This window comes from Vigna umbellata, chromosome 3, assembly GCF_029865625.1.
Source record: "Vigna umbellata cultivar VRB3 chromosome 3, Vumbellata_1.0, whole genome shotgun sequence".
NCBI lineage: Eukaryota > Viridiplantae > Streptophyta > Magnoliopsida > Fabales > Fabaceae > Vigna > Vigna umbellata.
This window is the reverse complement of record NC_142167.1, coordinates 2,814,721-2,836,122: the sequence shown is the minus strand read 5'-3', so window position 1 is coordinate 2,836,122 and position 21,402 is coordinate 2,814,721. Positions and strand designations below refer to the sequence as shown.

Here is a 21,402-nt window from a genome sequence, read left to right as displayed (position 1 = left end):
TTCTGTCCTCTCTGGTAGTGTCTTGACTAATTTTTATTTGAAGTAAATGGTAACAAGATTTTGAAGATTAACGTTGTACTATATATAATCTGACAATTTTTTTCCATTCAGTCCCCAAATTAATAAAAATAAAACTTCTGGTTTGTTCTTTCATGTTAATTATTTTTATTATATTAAATGTTGAATGTTATGCATTTTAGCAGTGAGGCTAAAAATAAGTTGTCAGCTCGTCTTCAAGGCAAGACTAAGTACTTTGCCTAAGCTGTGAAGGAAATATGTGCAGCATTTGATGAGATGCAGAAATAGAAGGCCAGTGGTTTGACAGATGACAGTGACGATTCTTCAACTTTTTCTATGGACTCATGAATTCAATCCTTTCAAACAAAGACAGTCACCAGCTAATTGGCATTACACTTATTTAATTTTGAGCTTTTCATGTTGATAGGTACATTTTTTTTTAATTTTCTTGTGTTTCTATATTTAAATCTTTTACTTTATTTTTTGTTTCCACTTCTTTATTTATATTATTACAGGATTGTGGTGGGCATGGAAGAAGTAATGTATGTTTTGTTTCTAGGACTCCGTAAACTCCTAAGACTATGAAGAATCTTATTACAGCAACACAGGCAAAACAGAGACACGTAGCTGAAGCTCGATTTCAGCCTCTTTCCACTTACTATGTTGTGTTGGTGGAAAAGTCTGACGCAGAGAAGATGAATAGACTCAAAACAGCATACACTGAGAAAAGTGTTCCCTTGCTCATAGAAGTGTTCTCTTACACCAAGAAGCACCAGGTTTTGCAAAGTTTTTGTTACCCTTGGTTAATGGGCGTATTGTTAAGATTGTTTCACAGTAAAAGTTTGAACCTTTTTTGGTTTGGGTAGATGGGATTATGCGGGTTTGGTATCTTGTGGTGGGACAAATGTGATGGAGGTGTACTGACTTAATAATTTCTTTTAACAATTTTTTTACTATTTTTTTATATATATATATTTAAAATATACTAATCACGTACTACTGTAGAATAAAAAGTTGAATACTTTCTATATCCCTTAGTTCTATACTAGTTTGAAAATTAATATAAAAATCCTTTTTAATCGGTATAAAAGTCTCTTCTGGCATATTGTGTCGTTTTGGGCCTTCCTTTCGAAATTACTCAGTTCGATCATTGATCTTTGTTTCAAACTTAAGGTATTATTTTCAACAGTTAACTAAAATCTTTTAACGAGACCAAACACATCTTAAGATCCTAAACCACTTAAAAAGAGATTTTAGAGAATAAAATTTTTTTTTTCCTCTCATTTGAGGTCCCTGAAAGGAAAGCTTAGTCAAAACATGATGGATTCATAAGTTATTGACCAAATTAACCTATATATTTATCCCTTCTTGGATACCTGGATCCAAGATATTTATATTATTCCAAGTTAATTTGATAAAAAGAATTGGATACACTTGAATTGCTATCTCATCAAATAGTTAAATAAGAGTAATAAGGTGTTTTCTTAGTAAAAATAAGGTTTAATCATTCACTAAGTCCCTATTTTCGCATGGAATCTCAATTTCGTCCCTTTCTTTCTGAAAATATCAATTGGGTCCCAATTTTATGAAAATTGCAACAAATCGATCCTTTCCGTTAAATTGGCTGGACGGCGTTAAAAAAATTGCTGAGTGGATGCTGTGATGACGAACGAACGCTCGTCCACCAGCGAACGAACGTTCGTTCACCAGCGAACGAACGCTCGTTCACCAGCGAACGAACGCTCGTCCACCAGCGAACGAACGCTCGTGGACCTCTTACTACTGAACGACCGTTCGTTCCACACTGGACGACCGTTCGTTCGATGGTCGACGAGCGTTCGTTCGCTGGTGGACGAACGTTCGTTCGCTGGTGAACGAGCGTTCGTTCGCTGGTGGACGAGCGTTCGTTCGTCATCTCAGCATCCACTCATAAATTTTTTTAACGCCGTTTGACACTATTTAACGGAAAGGATCGATTTGTTGCAATTTTCATAAAATTGGGACCCAATTGATATTTTCAGAAAGAAAGGGACGAAATTGAGATTCCATGCGAAAATAGGGACTTAGTGAATGATTAAACCTAAAAATAAAAATAATTTTCAACTTGAAAATAAAAATTATCACATATTCTATGAGAACAACTTCCGAAAAATAATTAACTATGAAACAATTCCCTGAAAATATTATTTGGAAAAGTATCTTAAAATAGGAAATAAAATATTTATAAATTCAAATTTCCAAAATACTTAAATTCTATCGCTTATTAAATATATTCCTCTTTTATATTTTTATTTTAGTTTTCTATTACACTTTGTATCACATTATTTTTTCCTATTAAATTGTCCGCAAATGTTTTTGTAAGACCTTGGAAAATTAAACCAGTCTCCACCTGTTAAATCACATTTAATGCACTGAAAACCCTTCTATGATTTCATTAAAAACCCACTTCCTTAACTCTGCAACTTCCGCCAAGTGTCACCAGGAAGGAATTGAAGTCAGTAATGGGGGTGCAGGTGTCGACAGGAGAGACGCACGTTCGTGTGGACGTGAGGAGAACAAAATGGATTTTCTGAAAAACCCTTCCACTCTCCTGCACGCACCTTCTCACTTCCAAAAACTCAGATTTCATTTTCTCCAACTTCTCTCTAAAAAGCCTCCATCTTCTCTCTTCTGTAACTTACCATTCTCTACTCCGATCCCATTTCAGAGACCGTAGAAGAGATCCCGGCGTCCTAAGCTTTCCAGTAAACCGAACAAATTCACGTTTGAAGCTGGTAAGTTTCCTCCCTTAGTCATTCGTTCTTAGGGTTCATGCAAAACCAAGATTTGGATTGCATGCAAGGGTATGAGCTAAATTCTTCTACGTTTCTTTTGGTTAGATTTAGTGAAGAACTTAAGAAAATCGTTGAGGGTAGAAAGCCATAATAGAACGAGACCAAAGTACTACTCTTAGACGTGCACCACTATCCAGGTAAGGGAAGCTTATTGTGATTTAATTGATATTGTATGTTGTATGAATGATCGCTGTTAAAATGAATGAATATGGTATGCATTGGTTGATATATATATATGCTGATGGTTGATATGTATGAAAGATTAATGTGAATATGAGTTATTAATGTGGAATTCTGTAAAGTATGGAAATTGAGATTTGATAAGAAGTTATAAGGTATGAATTGATAGGTTAAAATGTGAGTTGAAAAGTATATGAAAAATCTGAATATGACATGCTTACTATGATAATGTACGCTCGTCATCGAATGGTCCTCTACCGTTCGGTTTTCTGGTAAACTGTTTGAAATGGAATTCTTTCATTTGGAAAGAACTCTGGTTGAGAACGAGCGTCCTCCAGTGAAGTACTAAGTTTGAGCGTTCGGCTCAGCCTAGTGGTATCCGAGTATCTGTAGTAAAACAATAATATTATACCCTCGTATTTTATAATAAGTGGCGCTCGGTCGTATACCTAGCGTCCGTTCTAATGAACTCGCGGTCTTACACCTAGCGTTCGTCTTAAGTAGTGATTCGGTCTTATACCGAACGCTCGTCATTACATTTGATTACCAAACGTGCGTAAATAGCGTTCGTCCAAATATTCTAGTAACGAGTATTATCGCGTTCGGTCATTGACCGGCAGTCGAACTCTTTAAATGGATTTTCTTTCATTATAGTCAATTACTCGTCTTATGATATCGTTATCCATTTGGATTCGGCCTAGAGCCTTTGTATTTAAATTATTCTGAATATTGATTGTATCTTTCTAGAATCAGTTCATTCAACTGATTTGAATAGTAATGACGTTCGTCAAAGAATCAAGCTTCGATTTATTCCGATTGGCAACGAGTCTTTCTAGATCTCGCCTTTAACGTTCGTCCTCGTCCTTCAGAGGGCAGAACGTTCGTTATTTTTGGTATTGGAAAATAAAGATAAAACTGAGAATGAAGTACAAGATTTTAAAGGGTGAACATGATATGGAATGATTATACGAAGATGGATTTTGAACGAGCGTTCCAAGGAGGAACGTCTTTATGATTTGAATATGGAAAATTGTATAGTATGACTATGGTAAAGCTGCTGATGGTTGTTCATCTTGATGTTCCGTGAGTGCTCGTCCTCAAGTAGAGGATGGTAGGTCATGTGTGGGAACGGCAGGAGGTCCTAGTCCTTAGGAGTACTTTGGACTGATAGGGCTAACCTCGGGTGGCAGCTGTTGAGTGTTTCCCAGTTACTACATCACCCGGGTGCAAGGAACGCCTGTAGATACATAGATTCATACAGTTCGGACTGTCTGTCTTATGAGAGTTTTCGGATGATTATATGTGTTGAGCTATTCTTGAATTGTTGACATGTTTAAATTATAGGTTGTTGCATGAATTAAATTACATAAGCTTACCCTTTCGTTTTTCCTTGTGTTGTCTTTCGACCTTGTACGTCCGTCTTGTCTTTGCAATGATCATCCGTGTGGATGTGAGCAGATGGAGGAGCGTTACTTGAAGAATTACTGGAAGAAGAAAATTTGGAAGACGCGAATCTGGTAGAAGTGGAAGTTAAAGCCGAGCCCTAGAGCGCTCGTTAAACTTTTAGATGTTAGCTGTTAGTTTTGTATTTTGAACGTTCGGTTATTTGGTTTTGTAAAACCGTTCGTTCATAACTCTTTCCTGTTGTATGGATTTTGATTTCTGTACTCAAACCTCTGTTGGTTTTTGAACTCTGATCTTTTAGTAAAGACTGCATGGTTTTACTGTTAAATGTAATTAATTCTAATTTATGGTGATTACTGTATTTTGGGATGTTACAGTTTTCCTTTCTCGTACCAGCTACCCAATATCCTTCCATTTCTCGGTCTTTGTTTCCATTTGACAAAAATACTTTGACAAAGGTTTTGATTTTTTACACTGAAATCTCTATTATAGCACTGAAATCTCGATTATGTCACTAAAATCTCGATCATGGCGATAAAGTCCAAACAAAATGGTTTTTTCTCTTTTCACCATAGAAAAGGGTTTTTTTGTTGTATAGTATTGCCACACTCACAGGACATTCTAAGTCCAACTCTTTGCTCCACAGTTTCTAGAACTCTCCAAATATTTGACCAACTTAAAATCCTTCATATATTATTATAGTATATATGTGTGTGTCCAAAATTCTTTGAATTCAAAGCTACAACAATGCCAAATTCACTAACATTTAAATAATTTAACTTCGTTTTTTATTCAGAAAAGAATCATAGTCATCAACCTCTTTATCATATTTGTAACTGAATACACTCAAAAGTTTTAGATTTTTAATTTTATTTCACAGCAAAACTTCCACATGTTTAAGATCATATCATTCATAAATACTTGTCTCCTTTAACTTAATTTACTAATATAATATATTTCGAGATAAACCATAAGTTATCTCGAAATCGAAAGAATATGTTTATATAAACCTTAAGTTAAATCATAAAATAATTATCCTAAAAGTTTATACTAATAAATTAAAATATCTAATTGGGATTATATTATATTTGAACCTGTGTATAGTTTTCTACACATTCATTTTTAAAGAACTTGCTAATTAATATTTTTAAAGAATTTTCATCCACACAATATTATTTCGCTTAAATGAAAAAAAATGATCGAACAAGAATAGTCCACTCTTGAGAAGCAGAAGGTTCTTCCGAGAACTATTGGTTCAGTCTTGTTCTTTGACCAGGAACCCTAGACCTTTTCACCTTCGTCACCTACTAACATTTTTTGGCACATTCTCAATCAAGTCACTCTCACATATGTATCTTTGACTTTATCTTTTGGACTGGAATTTTCAAAGTTTCTAACTCTTGAACACAATCTGGCTGTGTATGTCTTGAGTTTTCCTAATTTTAATAATAAATTTTTAGAATCAGCATACGTCATTGAGAACTTTGATTGATTCATATGAAAGGGTGTATCACATGGGATGTATGATACACTTTCATATTTATTTGACATAGGATATAAGGGTAAAATAGTCATAAAAGTTTAAACTTTTGTATTTTTTCAAGAAAGAAGAGAATAAAAAGTAAAAAAATATAGCATCAAATGAATATAAAAAATTTAGGTGTATCAAAGAATCATCATTCATCAAGTTGCTAAACAGACGGTAAGATTTTAGGTTATATGTGAGTAGGTATGGAAAAAAATATGGCCCTACAAATATATGCGGAAAAAATCCGCGACGGATAATAGATACCTGCGGATATTTACTATTCGCGGATTGCGAGTAGTGGATATTTTAATACCCGTTTATGAACGAGTTGAGTGCGGATATTATACTACCCAGCCCATGGAACCCGTTACCCACAAAAAATAAAAATAAAAATTTAATTTATATTTTATTTTATTTTATTTAAAATAAAATTAAGGGTTAAATATGTTTTTAGTCCCTAAACTATCAAGTGATTTTGGGTTTCGTCCCTCTTCGAAAGGTTTGCTCATTTTAGTCCTCTTAGTTTTGAAATTATGTTTAGTCCTTAAAATTGAACGACGTTAAATTTTTGTATGAGGTGGTTAACGGTGAGCCAAGTGTGTGCCACGTTTGGGGTTTCTCATCTCTTTCACACCCACCATTGTTTCCTCTCCTGAGTCGCCATTTTCATCCATTTGGGGTTTCTCATGGTGCAGGTTCAGATCATGCAAGAGGGCAACTCCGATCTCACCGCCCCTCCGCGCCCTCCTCTGCCTCCCCACAACCAACAGCAGCCTAGGGTCGGAGGGTCTCCTCCATTGCTTCAATTCTCTCTTTTAATTCGTCTCCAACCCTCTTTTCCCCAATTTCTCCAATTCAACCTAGGTTTTTTTCTTCCAACGAATTGATTCTCCTTCGTATCCCCAATTCCGATCTTTCGTGAATTTTCCTACACCCTTGGCTGTATGATGGTTGCCACTATCTAGTTCGTTTTTTTGTTTGTTGCTGTTTCGGTTTTACTGTAGAATTTCGGTCCAATTTTGTTTCTTTTTTTCTTTTTAACTGTTAGAGAGGGGAAATTCATTTTCGATTTTAGTAGTATTTTCTGAACTATGCGATGTTTGGCATTTAGTTTTATTCGTTGCGGGGGAATTTGGTGTTGTGATTTCGTGAAATTGGCAATGTACGTTAGGGAGTGTCAACCTTCGTTGAAATGGGATGGGATGGCTTCATTGATGTTAGTGGGAGCTTGCTCATTTTTCTATTGAGCGTCATGCATTAAGGAGTTTTCATAAGTAGTTTGTTTCAGCTTTCCTTTTGTCTTGCTCGATCTCGTGCTATAAATCTATTTGGAGCTATAAATTGATTCATTATTAATTTGTTTATAGTATAATAATGTACTTTAACATTGTTTGGATAAGCTTCTTCGTAAACACTTAAGGAGAAGAACATAAGGAAGTAAAATGAATTGGGTTTTTTTGATGAATTAAAACTAACCATCTTCCGCCCTTGGACAAGTTTAATGAGAAACTTATATTGAAGTGTAGTGCTAAAGTTGATTTTAACTTATGAGAGAAATTCAATTCATTTTATCTTATTTTCTTCTCTTACAATGTTTGTGGGAAAGTTTATCTAAATGTTTTCTAGCGGGTAATAATCAATATTTATGTTCTGCATTAATAGGTTTCAGGCAGGGATTGGGAGACTCAGTTTGATCTTGTAGTGCAAAAGAAAGTATTTCTTTTGACGTGCCTTCTAAGCTTTAGTGAGGTTGATAGCTTAATGTTGAGTTTTGGAAATAACTTGAACAGTAGCAGCAGCAGCGGGATAACTTCTTCGGATATGCCACCCTTGCCAAAGTGTTTGCCACTAGATTAAATTACCGTAGGCAATAGAAAATATACTAGAGAGCTAAGAAGGGTTCTTGGTGTTTGCCACAGTGCAAAAGAAAGTATTTCTTTTGACCTGCCTTCTAAGCTTTAGTGAGGTTGATAGGTTAATGTTGAGTTTTGGAAATAACTTGAACAGTAGCAGCAGCAGCGGGATAACTTCTTCGGATATGCCACCCTTGCCACATCTGAAGAAAATATGTCTAACAAAGCGCGAGAAAACCGCGCTCCACGATTGTCTCGAAACCATTGACAAGACCCTCGAACCCTAGGCTACCGTTGGTGGTGGGGAGGCGGAGGGGCGGTGAGATCGGGGTTGTCCTCTTGCATGATCTAAACCTGCACCATGAGAAACCCCAAATGGATGAAAATGGAGACTCATGGGAGGGAGCAGTGGTGGGTGTGAAAGAGATGAGAAACCCCAAACATGACATACACCTGGCTCACCGTTAGCCACCTCATACAAAAATTTAACGCCGTTCAATTTTAAGGACTAAACATAAGAGTTTCAAAACTAAGAGGACTAAAATGAACAAACCTTTCGAAGAGGGACGAAACCCAAAATCGCTTGATAGTTCAGGGACTAAAAACATATTTAACCCTAAAATTAATTTATATCTTTTTAGATTAAATTTAATTAAAATTAAATTTTAGTTTATATTTTCATTTATATTAAATTTTATATATTTTTTTGTAATTTTATTTAAATTTTATTTTAAAAATGTATAAAATATATATTTTTTAATATTTGCGGATATCCATGAGTTTTAAAATATCTGCAAATTTTTTGAAAATAGATATCATTCGCGCGAGTAGCGAGCGAGTTAGAGATGAAATTTTTGTTTTCGAATTGGGTTCCATGTAAGTACTATTCGTATTCAATCTAACTTGTTGTCATTCTTATATATCGGCGATTGCTTAATCAAAATAAATAATAATGAAATACACCAATGATAAAGAAATAATTAAATTAATGAAAAACAGTTTTTTTTATTATTTATTGGGTTTAAAAAAATAATAGGATCTATAGACCAGAAAAAGAAAGTCAAAATTAAAAGTCAAAATGAGAAAAACAGTAGATCATCATTCATCCAATTAATCTTTTGCGGCTAAAGAAAATCTAATTGAATTTTCAAAGGCACGGAAAAGCAAAATTTCATTGAGAAAAATACACATACTTTTTCTTTAATGATTTGTGAGAATCGCATAATTTTAAAATTCTATATGTGATATCAGAGCACTAGTTTTTGAATTGTGATTCTCCCCTATGCTTTTCTTGTAATGTTGTAAACTGATTATGAACTGTTTTTAATTTATGAGGATTATTTTATATAGGGTGAGTATGAAGAAAAGATTGCTTGTATGAATGCTCTTATTAGCTTTTATCAAATCTGTAAAGTTGGATAACAGTAAAATAGACATATTTACTTAGAATAAGGTAGGATGATATATATTCACATTCATTTGACATATTTAACGATAAAATTATCTTAAAAAAATAAAATTTGTAGTTTTTTGAAGAAAAAAATGTAAAAAGTAAGAAATTTAAATGAATATAAATAAAGATTGAAGTTATCAGTGAAAAGTATCTAACCAATATTTTGTAAATTCGTCGAATTTAAGTTTTTCTATTCTAATATTATCTAAGTTTTTTAGTTGCTACTTAATATTATCGTATGTTATTTAATTCAAATGTTATGCCCTTCAATTTGATTTCATGTTTATACTTTTTAATATAATATGTTATTTGGTGCGTAGTTGAATTTTTACTCGTGTATATCACCAACTTGCAAAAGTATACCTTGAAATTTTGTGCTTCTTTGACTTATGGGTTTCTTTAACCTAATTTGCTTAATTAGGTGGCTAGAGGAGTTTTATTTGTGGTCATCAGCCTTTCTTAGGAGCTTCTTTAAGATTTTATATTAACATAGTACTAGTTTATATTCGACTTTTGATTATAGTTCTAAAAGATTTTTTACACACTGTTGATGTTAGAGTAAATTATGTGTTTCAAAAACAACAGAAATTGTAGTTATTTCAAAATATGATAGCAGATTATGTGAAAATTGACTATAATAAACAAATTTAAATTCATAAAAATAAATTGTTCGCAAAATTGATAATAATTGTGATCCAAACGGTCGATAATTAGTATGCCCAACCTCATCTTATTTAAAAATAAAGTTTATCAATTACGCAAAGTGTAAAAATTTCAATCAACAAAAATCTAATATTATAAAAATTTATATTACTCTTTTATTTATTCTAAGGTGTTATAAATATTGACAAAATAACTTTTCTATAATTTACACTTGGTAAAAAATATAACTACTAATTAGTTAATTAAGATTAAAGATCACAATATTAATGGGTGATCCGATAACTAAGAAGTGGATTTTAAACTTAACTCAATTCCACAAAACTAACTTGTAAAGTGAAGGTTGTCTCCACTTATATATTATAAAATAAAAGGTTAAATATGTTTTTAGTCCCTAAACTATTGGCCGTTTCTGGTTTTCGTCCATCTTTCAAAGTAAGGTACAATTTGGTCCTCATTCTTTTCGAAACATTCGTTTTAGTCCTCGAAAACTAAACACGGTTTAAAAATTTGGTCCTCATTTAACAACAAATGAGGACTAAAACCAAAATTCCGAAGACTAAAACGAACGTGAGATTTCTAGAAAAAACCAGAAATGACCAATAGTTTAGGGACTAAAAAACATATTTAACCCTAAAATAAATTGACCTTAAACGTTGGATTTCTAGAAAAAATAATAACTAGTGCAAGAAAAGTTAAAGTGATTGCATATTTTATCAAAAATTTAAAAATTATTATTTAATTCTTACCTGTTATACCACATTTTATCTACGACTTGACCATTATAGTTTATCAGAGTCGTTATCTGCCGTCAAATTTTAGTTCGTGTTCTCAAAATACGGCTTTAAGTTCCACCATTAGTTCTCTAGCACTTTTAAGTTCGCAAGTGTTTGTATTTTTTTTTTCTTTAAGATGAATAGGATTCTATATAAAAGTTTCTAAAGACAAACGATAAAACCAAGCAGACGGCCGTAACAATCGTCAGGTTTTCACACTGTATAACTACAGTATTATTAGGGATAATTACACTCACTTGTAATTTCAACCAATCAAACGGATGTATTTGGTAATATTAATAAAATAACAAAATAATAATAATAATAATTATTATTATTATTATTATCCAGCTTAATAGATGACTCAAAGAGAGCAGCGTAACATTTATTAATTTTTTTTACCTTGGAACCTCTCAAAATGTATTTATCTAAGAAATATTATAAACGTAACTAATATCATCATATTATAGTTATTATTTAGGATAAAATATCACATTGTTATGTGTTATTTCAATAATATTATTTGATATCACAACATAGGTTAATGGTCCCAAAAAGTCTTATAAATATTCATTCATTTTCACATTCATTCTCTTTTTTACTTACTAAGATTCAAACTCTTTTAGTGACTTGAGTGTTGTAAAATTGATACCCAATTCATTGTTTGTAAAATTGTTATACTGATATTTTTTATTAAAAATAATTTTTAAACATATTACATTATTGTATATTATTATCCCATGATTTGTTAATAATCACTTTTAACCACTAAATTTTAATATAAATATTAGTATAATGTTTATACAAACAATAGATCCCATTTAAAAGAGGACCAACTTTATTATATGTATAAATGATATTAATTAATTTATTTTTATGAAAAACATGGATTAATAATTTATTAATTTTAAATACTTGCTTTTTTTTGTAAAAGTATTTATTAGTTTTAATCTTATAAAAAATAGATTAACGAAACATGAATTAATAATATATAACGTAATAGGTTAAACATTCATTTTTAATAAAAATTGTGTTTCATTTTAAAAAAATTAGAACTAAATTAATCAAAAAGACATGATTAAATTGAAATCAAGACAATAAAACTATCACGTAGCCTTGATATGTGACATTGAGAGTGTCATATATCACACTAGGAATCTAACACATGGTAACAAAAAAAGTTTAAAAGAAAATTTTTTTTAAAAAAAAAAAAATCACTTATTAACATATGATAATGTCATTAGCGTCAATATATTTTTTTCTTTAAAAAAATTTAATTGAGGCATTTCTTTAAAAGTTAGGATGTAATGAAAACTTTTTTAAATGGAGAGACTAACTTAGAATTTTTTCAGTGGAAACAGCCTTATGAAAATTATCCTTATATTTGAGAATCTTCATTCTATAATTGATGGATACTTTAATTATTTGGATCACGTATTCATGTTCTACATATATTTGTGTTGATACTTTATAGTATTTTACTGATATTTATTAATGAAGTATCTAATTTATAAAGGAGTAATATTTTTATGATAAGAATAACTTATAGTTTTTTATTTTTATTTTGACAATGTTTAATACATATGGTTTAATTTTGATTTATACAATAAATTATATATTTATCATTGTTTTTAAGAATTTACCTATGTGTTTTAATACCCATATATCACGTATAAAAAAATTTTATGTTCAAAATAAATATATGGGTACATCAAATATCTATCGTATACACAAATTTCTCGTAATAACATCAGAAACAAAGTTTATAAAATAGTACCGGTAAACCTAAATGACGCAAAATAAATATTTAATATATTCGTTTTCTAAAAAGTTATGTTTGTTTTTTGAATAAATAGTAAACTGTAGGGAGTTTTTTTCCATGTGATACAAAAATCTATATTAAGTTTATTTGTTAGAAAAAATGTTTTATATGACTTTAATAAAATATAAATATAAAATATTTTATAATTTAAGAAAATAAATTTTTATAATATTATTAAAGGCTAAAGAGATGAAAGAGAAAATAAGTAAAGTAATATAATGATAATAAGGATGGTTTTGTTCAGCGTGGAATGGTCACCGTACATGGGAAATGACTCATAATAATACAGGTCTGTGTCATTTATGATTCAACCCACGAAATAGGAGCAATTATTGGCAGCTTGTGTGACAAATGGAAGAAAAGTATTTGAAGGGAAGAGATCCATTCTATGCATTAAATAATTTATGAATTATCTAAGAAGATTTATAAGTCCTAAATGGTGACTTTAAATTAAACAATAGAACGAGTCTCAACCAAAACATCATGAGGGCACAAGTCAGAGTTCATGACTTGACCTGCATGAAAAACCTCTTCATTTATCCTTAGACTCTCTTCACACTATAATAATGGAAAGAAGCTTCTCCACTTCATTGAAATTGTTTCACCTCTTCTTTCTCTCTCCCTTTTATTCAGCCAAAAGCAAGACAAACTCACCCACACACAGAAATAGAGAGAGAGAAGATAAGATGGGTGTGAACGAAAATTTCAACAAGGATGATGATCATCATGAGTGTGTGGATGACGATGAAATCCCACTTCCTGGATTTCGATTTCATCCCACAGACGAAGAGCTTGTTAGTTTCTATCTACGAAGGAAGCTTGACAAGAAACCCATCAGCATCGAGCTCATCAAACAGATTGATATTTACAAATACGATCCTTGGGATCTTCCAAGTATGTTTTCTTGATCTTCTTCTATTTCTCTTAAACTTTCTAGAAAAGTGTCTCAAAATATCATGGAAGACTTTTCATCTATATGTATGATACAATTATAAGCTTTGAGGGTTTCCTAATAGATTCTTATATTATAAACTTGAACCAAATTTAGTACTCAGCATAGTTTTGTAAGAATAATGTAAAGTGAATACCCTTGAATTTCAGAGCCAACAACATACAGCATGATAGAATGAATTGGACTAACAAAATTTTATGAATCATAATAAAACTAATCAGAACTTCAAGTATTGTAACGAACCAACCTAGGTTTTTCAGTCTAGTGCAATTTCTTTTGTTTTTTTTTTTTATTTTTTCTGCACTGATTCCTTTTTATTATTGTGAATTTTGTTGCAACGTTTTGTGTGTAAGCAGAGAGCAATGGCAGTGGAGGAGAGAAGGAGGGGTACTTCTTCTGCAGAAGAGGGAGGAAGTATAGGAATAGCATAAGGCCTAATAGAGTGACTGGGTCTGGGTTCTGGAAAGCAACCGGCATAGACAAACCAGTGTACTCACAAGGTGGAGAAGGCAATGACTGCATTGGACTCAAAAAAACACTTGTCTATTACCGTGGCAGTGCAGGCAAAGGCACCAAAACCGATTGGATGATGCACGAGTTTCGACTTCCTTCTAACACAGACACCAACACAAGCCTTCCAAACTCCAGGAATTATGTCGATGTTCCCCTAGAAGCTGTGAGAAATTATATATATTATATTCTAGACTAAGCTCTTGTTTTTAATAGATTAATATTTTTCACTTAGCCTTAGCAAATATTCCTCAAATTTTTTCATACGATATGCAGGAAATTTGGACGTTGTGTAGAATTTTCAAGAGAAACGTGTCACAGAGGAAGCACGTGGCGGACTTGAAACAAGTATCTGCCAAGCGCCATGCATTTTATGACAAGAGCTCGAGAGCGAGCAACATGGAGTCTGACAGTGGTAACCAAGAATCGTATATAAACTTTGGTGGGTACTATCACAACGAGCAGAAACCCGTCATCAACTACACAAACTGTGATAAAAGGAATCAGTTTAGTGTGGTGAGTCAGTTGTGTTCTACAGTGGCACAGCAGCAACCTCAACTGACTGCACCGTCTTCTAACCTTTGGAGTAACCCACCTGGGAACGATTTCTTCACATTCGATAACTGGGATGAACTTGGATCCGTAGTGAAGTTTGCTGTTGATTCGCCTAGCTTGTAGATGAAGAGGTGGAATTCGTGTTGAGTTGATCGTAGTTAATTGGAGATGTTACAATGAAATCTATATCATGAGAGTGCGTTTGCTTGTTTTAGAGATTATTCATGCTGTTGATCATGATGACCTGTAGTTAACAGACTTGTTGACATACGATATGAATATGCTGTTTTTTTATATAGTTACAGACTTGTATAAATATTAATTTTACATAACTTAATTCATATAGTAAATTATGTTGGTCATGTAATTATAGAAGGAGGATGAATAGAACTCGTACAGAAATTTAAACAATTTTGGTGTAGAGAAATAATTAAAGTCAAAAAGTAGGGAGAGAAAAACAACCGATTTATACTCTTGCACCACACCATTTAGGTTATGTCCGGACTTTTAAGTAACTTAATATATTTTATTAATTAATTTCCTTGACACCAAGAACTAAGGATGTCAAGAAAACGCGACTTAGATCACATGTTTGGACTCGCCCGAAGGAGTCAGCTCGTCTGTCTTGTTAGTAACTCAACTTTGGTTGTTTTTGAATACTAAGCATTTAAAGTTATTTAATGCATGCTCGTTTTATACATTTTTTATCATTGAAGTGGTATTTATCTATTAAATTTTTTTTTTAAGATACCAAACATTGGGTAAGAGCTTCATCGTTGGATGAAACAAAAATTTTAGCTCATGTTATTATCTAGGTTGATGTTTTTGTGATATTATCTTTAGAGCAAAAGCATTTATCAAGTTACGTTTTCTTTATATTTTTTATTTAGGCTTCTAAAGAGTTTTGTCAAAGACATTGACTTGACACTTTTTTGTTTTTCAAGAGTTCAACTGAGTATCATTGAGTACATTATAACTTATGCGTTTAACATAACTCCTTTAGATGCTTTGACTTGTGAATCATTTAGCATTGCGCCTGGATGTTTTGATTTAGGAGTTTCTTTGTTTCCTACAATCCTAAGTGTTTTTCTAAGGTTTTTCTATGTTGGAGATTTTGAGCCTAATTCTTTTGTTTCTGTCTATTCTATCTTTCTAGTTATGACATTTTTATATTCTTATTTCGTTTAATGTTATTTGATTAAACTTCAAAATATATGAGAAAGTTTAGACGTATAGATGATTTTATCTTCAACAATTGGACATAACTTAGGTGAGTGAACCAATATAAAAATTGTTGTGTCTTCAATGGTTCTATTTTAAATGTTTTCCTAAGCGCTCTATTATATTTACATACATCCAATTGTTATTATATATTGTCTAACAACAACAATATTTGAAAGTGTTTACTTGCAAAATTTTATGAAAACACTATTCAAACATCCCACTCTTTTCTAGTGTTTTTGTGAACTTCTTGGTACACGTTGAGGGTGAACCATGGTTTATTTTTTGAAGATTTGTGCCTGCTATGTTGGAAAATTCTAGTCAAGCCTTTAATAGGGTTTTCTTTTTTTTTTTTTTGCAAGGTTTCTGTGTTCATTTTTCTTTATTTAGGTTTATGTACATAGAACTAGATTGATGTAGCTCTATGTTTCTATATATAACTGTTTAAACACCAATACACAACCAGAAGGCATATATAACATTATTAGTTATTTTCCATACCAAAACTGTGCTTGGCCGATCTATCAAAATGCCGAATTTAATCAATGTCTACATTGCAGTATGCTTTGTCTTGTAAATCTTTTTCCTCTTTCCAATTTTTAATTTTTATGTTCAATTTAATTTAAAATCTAATTTCAATAAAGAAATATACTTAACGTACAATTAATGTATTAATGTTATTTATTGTGAGATGTTTGAAAGAGGATAGAGGACAAACATGTGTGCAAACGAAACTAATGGCTCTTTTAAGTTATTACAATTAAATTTGTTAATATGAGTTGTATGTGTCATTGAAATATTTGACTAATATTTTAGAAAGAAGAGACAAGATCCTGGAAGAAATTAATTAACATTGCAGTGTCAGGTCCAAATCATCTTCCAAAGTGAGTATATCTTGGATTTAAATAAGAATTGTGTCAATGAAGCACATTAGATGTTTAACTTATCATTCTTTTATTTTATCTATTTGTAATAATCTTGTATAGGATATAGTGTATACGGAACGGTTACTAAGTGTTAACCGTTCGATCACTACCACAATAATGATCAAAGAGATCATCATCCACTGCATCAATTAAGGTCAATCGTGTTAAATGATGTTGGACCATAATTGGGCCAGCACTAAGGTATTATTGGACCAGTAGTCCACTAGAGGATAAAATAATCAAAGATATCTGATTAAAAATATTGATAAGTTGTTTATGAGCAACCGACCGAATCTAATGTCAAATCTAAAGGTAAGTCTGTTTTTATTTTATTGGACCTGTATCAATTCAGGATCCATGAGGTGACTTATAAATATAAGGTCAGGGCCAACCACCAGTAGAGTTCACAATACTCAATTACAATAAATACAAAACATTCATTTGTGAGCAAAAGCTCCTTCAAATACGTCAAACGAGTGGTAAAGATAGTCCCCCATGGACTATAAAACGAGTGGTAAAGATAGTCCCCCATGGACTATAAAACGAGTGGTAAAGACAATCCTCCATAAACTATAAAACAGAGCGATAAAGTCCCCCATGGACTATAGTCCCTCATGGACTATAAACTGAGCGGTATAAACAGTCCCCCATAGACTATAAACCGAGCGATAAAGATAGTCTCTCATAGACTATAAACCAAACGTTAAAGGCAGTCTCCAGATATGAAGGCTCACTAATAATCGTTTTACCATATCAATACTCTTTAATTGTAATTTGTGTAGTCAATGTCACCAGTGGGCTAAAGTTTTGTTGTTGTTGTATCATTACTCTCATATTAGGAGTTTTAAAGTCATTGAAATGATAATAGCTGCATATCATAATTTCTTATCTGTTTGATGTTGCTAAATAAGTTGTTATGTAGCCATTTTAAAACTGGATTTTTTTTCTTTTCATTGATTGATGAATTTATTGTCGCTATAAAAAAACCGTAGAAAAGTAACTAAAGGTGAATGGTGCATTAGTGTAGCAAGAATAAAAAAATTGTAGAATTGTGAACAGTGCATCAGTAAGTTAGGAAAAGAGAAAAATAAAGGCAAATCATCAAACAACTAATGTATTGTTTCTGTTATGCTTTTAAATGAAACAAGATACACCTTAATCTTGTATATTATAACACAGACTGATGTTTTTCATTCTTATAATGTTCTAATTCAACTTGCAGATGGGGGGAAGGTCCCAGACCTTGCTACAAGAGGGAAGAGGAGGATGCCGGCAATGCTTCCAGTCACGATGGTGGTGGCCGACAAATTTTATATGATTCCATAACAAATTGGGAAATCAGTGCATCTATAGTTATTTGACTCATCTTTCCAATCAAATTAATAAAACTTGCAATCTGAATGTTAAGTAAGATTGTTGTAAAATTCACTATCCAAATTTTAACCTGTTGTTAGCTGAAATTTCTAATCTATAATTGATACATTGTTAGATTTAACTGAAAGGTTTTACAAACTTCAAAAAGAATAAATCTTTTGAAAAAGTATCAATTCAAACCTTCCTTCTTTGACTTAAAATTTTTTTTTGTGATTAATAAACACCTAATTTAAAAAGTTTCACTGATCAAATATCCTAATTTCTTTACAACACGAATAGAATCTTTCCACACACCATAAGTTTAACTTTTCTTAATATAACGAGTATCAATCTTTCTTAATATAATGAGTATCAACCTCTCGAAATATAATGAATATCAGTCTCTCCTGATCAGTATAACGAATATCAAACTCTTTAGATAATATAAGTATCAACTTTTCCAAATTACGAAGTATAATACTTTCTAAGTATAACCCTTTTAATTTACCCTTGACATAAAAAACTATCAAATGGAATAATGATAGAGTAGAAATAAATCTGAGCAGGTATACTTCATAAAGTGAAGGTTTTTACATTGGTTAAGCACAAACACCCACTATTTTTTCACGACTGTTGAAATTTGACTTATGAGTTTAATATCTCTTTTTTTCCCTTTCTCATTTCTTGTGTATTTTACTTTACTCGTGCTCATTTTTTTTACGTATTCTTTTTCACTTCGGTCTTTGTATTTATAAAATTGTTAAGGAATACGAATGTTGATGTATTCATACCATTTCTTTTAACTTCCATTATTTTATGTATTCATACAATTTCTTTTAACTATCTTAAATAATATTAATTTATGGAGAATTTTTATAATCACTAAAAATAATTTTCACTAACTAACACTTTTCTTTAGTCCTATATTATAGAATTAAGAAGCAGATTACACTGTACATGCGGATTGAGAAAGATGAGATTAAGAGTAATTTCATGTTCATGACTTGATTTAAAAGCAAAAGCACAAACAGATCTGTGAGATTGTCACCACTTTCATCTCTGCATATTAGGAAAGATTTGGAGGGATTTAAAACTTTGTACTATATTACCCTGTACTTTTTAAATAATTTACTGGTGAAATTTTTTTTCTTTGTTTAATAAAATAATAGTAATAATAATAATAAATAAGAAATAAAATATCTTCTCTAAATAATAATACTAATAATAATAATAAATAAATAAATAATAATAATGTACCAACAGGACCGGATGCCGTACGGAAGGACACCCGCGAGCAGTTAACACAATGTCGCCCACCGAGGTCACAATCAAGACCGGACGTCCAAACTAACATTATGTACCGACCGGTACTCCCCAGTCATGAACCGAACGTCCACCCGGGTCGAGTACCGAGACCGAGCGTCCAAGTTAACGCTCTGTCATACCGCACATGGACCGAGAGACCTCCAAGGTCGGCCAGTCATGAACCGAACGTCCGCCAAAGTGGGCAAACAGGACCGAGCGTCCAATGTGACCGAACAGCAGAACCAGATGGCCGCCCACCCAAGTTGACATCCCTGGCCGACCATCTTTCCCACCGGCCCGCGCTTGGTCGACTACACGATTAGGCGCTAATGACTCATTTTAAGCCCTTAATGACTTATTAAGGTATGATTGGGTCGTTATCAGGCTCATTAAAGGTAAAAGAGTCGTTATCAGACCCACTAAAGGTAAAAGCCCATTACAATCAGTATAAATAAAGGTTTCAGGTATGAGTTATGGACCAATTTTTCCTTACGATGCAATATATACATGCATCACAGATCGCTCTGTCATATTACTGACTTGAGCGTCGGAGTGCCTTTGGCAGGTACCCAACCGCCCATCTGGGAGTAGGAGGACCACATCCGGGAGCACAGAGGGAGAAACCAGTCCGGCCTCCAACCCAGAACGTGGAGCAGCGTCAATCCGTCACCGTACCATACGCCACATACATGGCTCGCCCTTCTTCTGTTCGTGGGATTCAGCAACAAACGTCCGGTTTTTGTCAGCTTCTTGCGCCTCGGGCGCCCGAGCCGCTCGATCTGCTTCAGCTGGTGAGAAAGCGTCTGCCCGGTCCATGGCCGCTCCATTCTTCGTTCGCCAGCCTTTACCGTTCGTGATAGTCCGTCTGGTCTTCGACAAGCTTGTGTTTTAACAGGATCCTCACGGAAAATGTCGAAACAAATAATAAAAACAAATAATAATAATAATAAATAATGATAATAATAACAAAAATGATAATAAAAATAATAATAATAATAAATAATAATAATAATTATTATTATTATTTCAATTTACTAAATTATCATTTTTTACATTTTAATAATTAATTTTAATTTTTTTCTCCTTATAAACATTTTTACAATTAAATATAACATTATCAATTATCATTTTATATTATTTTTATAATTAGGAGCATTTTGGTAATCTTCAATTTATATCAATTAAATAATTTTTTTATCTGTGACATCGGTCAAATATTACACTAAATTTTACAAACTTTACTTCCAAATTCACTCTCATTCACCTCCAAATTCACCTCCAAATTCACCTCCAAATTCACTTAAATAAACAATAACAAATTCACTTTCAAATCCATTCACTCACTCTTCTCAAATCATCTCCCCAAAATGAACACACCAAGGATCATCTAAAATAATACCTATAAAATAAGTTATAAACAAAAGAATAAATATGGATCAATTTAAAGAAATACATACGAAATTAACATGATATAATTATAAATATAAGAGATGTCTTGTCACTAAACATACTTACGACATAAATTATTTTAGTTTTAAGTAATCGGATTTTTATTTTATTTTTAGTTCTTGAAGACTTCTCTCTGGACCTCTTCTATTATATTTTGACGTTGATTTTCTCAAAATCTATTTTTTTAAGATAATTATTAAGTAGTTTAATGTTTAAGGTGGTTATACTTGTTTATTAATAATAATTATTTATAGAACATTGAAATTATATTCCAAACACATGGTTTTATTCTTTAATGTGGTTAACTTATTAATAATAACTTATTTATAAAACATTGAAATTATTCCAAATATATGGAATAGGTAGGTAAATTTGTATAATTTAGAATTAGGTTTATCTGATTTATTTAAAATACTGGAGATACTTATTACTTAAAAAATATGAAATTCGTTATTTTTTTATTAAGTAAAACCATCAGAGTTAGTGGATTGTGAGCTTGTGGCACTTATTTATAAATTAATATTTGAGCCAATTATCACAATTCAACTTAGTATTACATCATCAAGGCATGATCTAGGCCTTTAAGGAAACTATTATTTTTCC

At 32.0% G+C, this 21,402-nt stretch overlaps 1 protein-coding gene across 1 annotated transcript; it reads left to right on the top strand.

Moving 5' to 3' along the window:
* Positions 1 to 13,066: 13,066 nt before the first annotated feature.
* Positions 13,067 to 14,841, top strand: LOC124832950 (transcription factor JUNGBRUNNEN 1-like). The gene is made up of 3 exons (XM_047307302.2): positions 13,067 to 13,422; positions 13,837 to 14,156; positions 14,267 to 14,841. Exons 1-3 carry the CDS (start codon positions 13,095 to 13,097, stop codon positions 14,666 to 14,668), a joined length of 1,050 nt encoding a protein of 349 aa, XP_047163258.2. The 5' UTR covers positions 13,067 to 13,094; the 3' UTR covers positions 14,669 to 14,841.
* Positions 14,842 to 21,402: the final 6,561 nt, after the last annotated feature.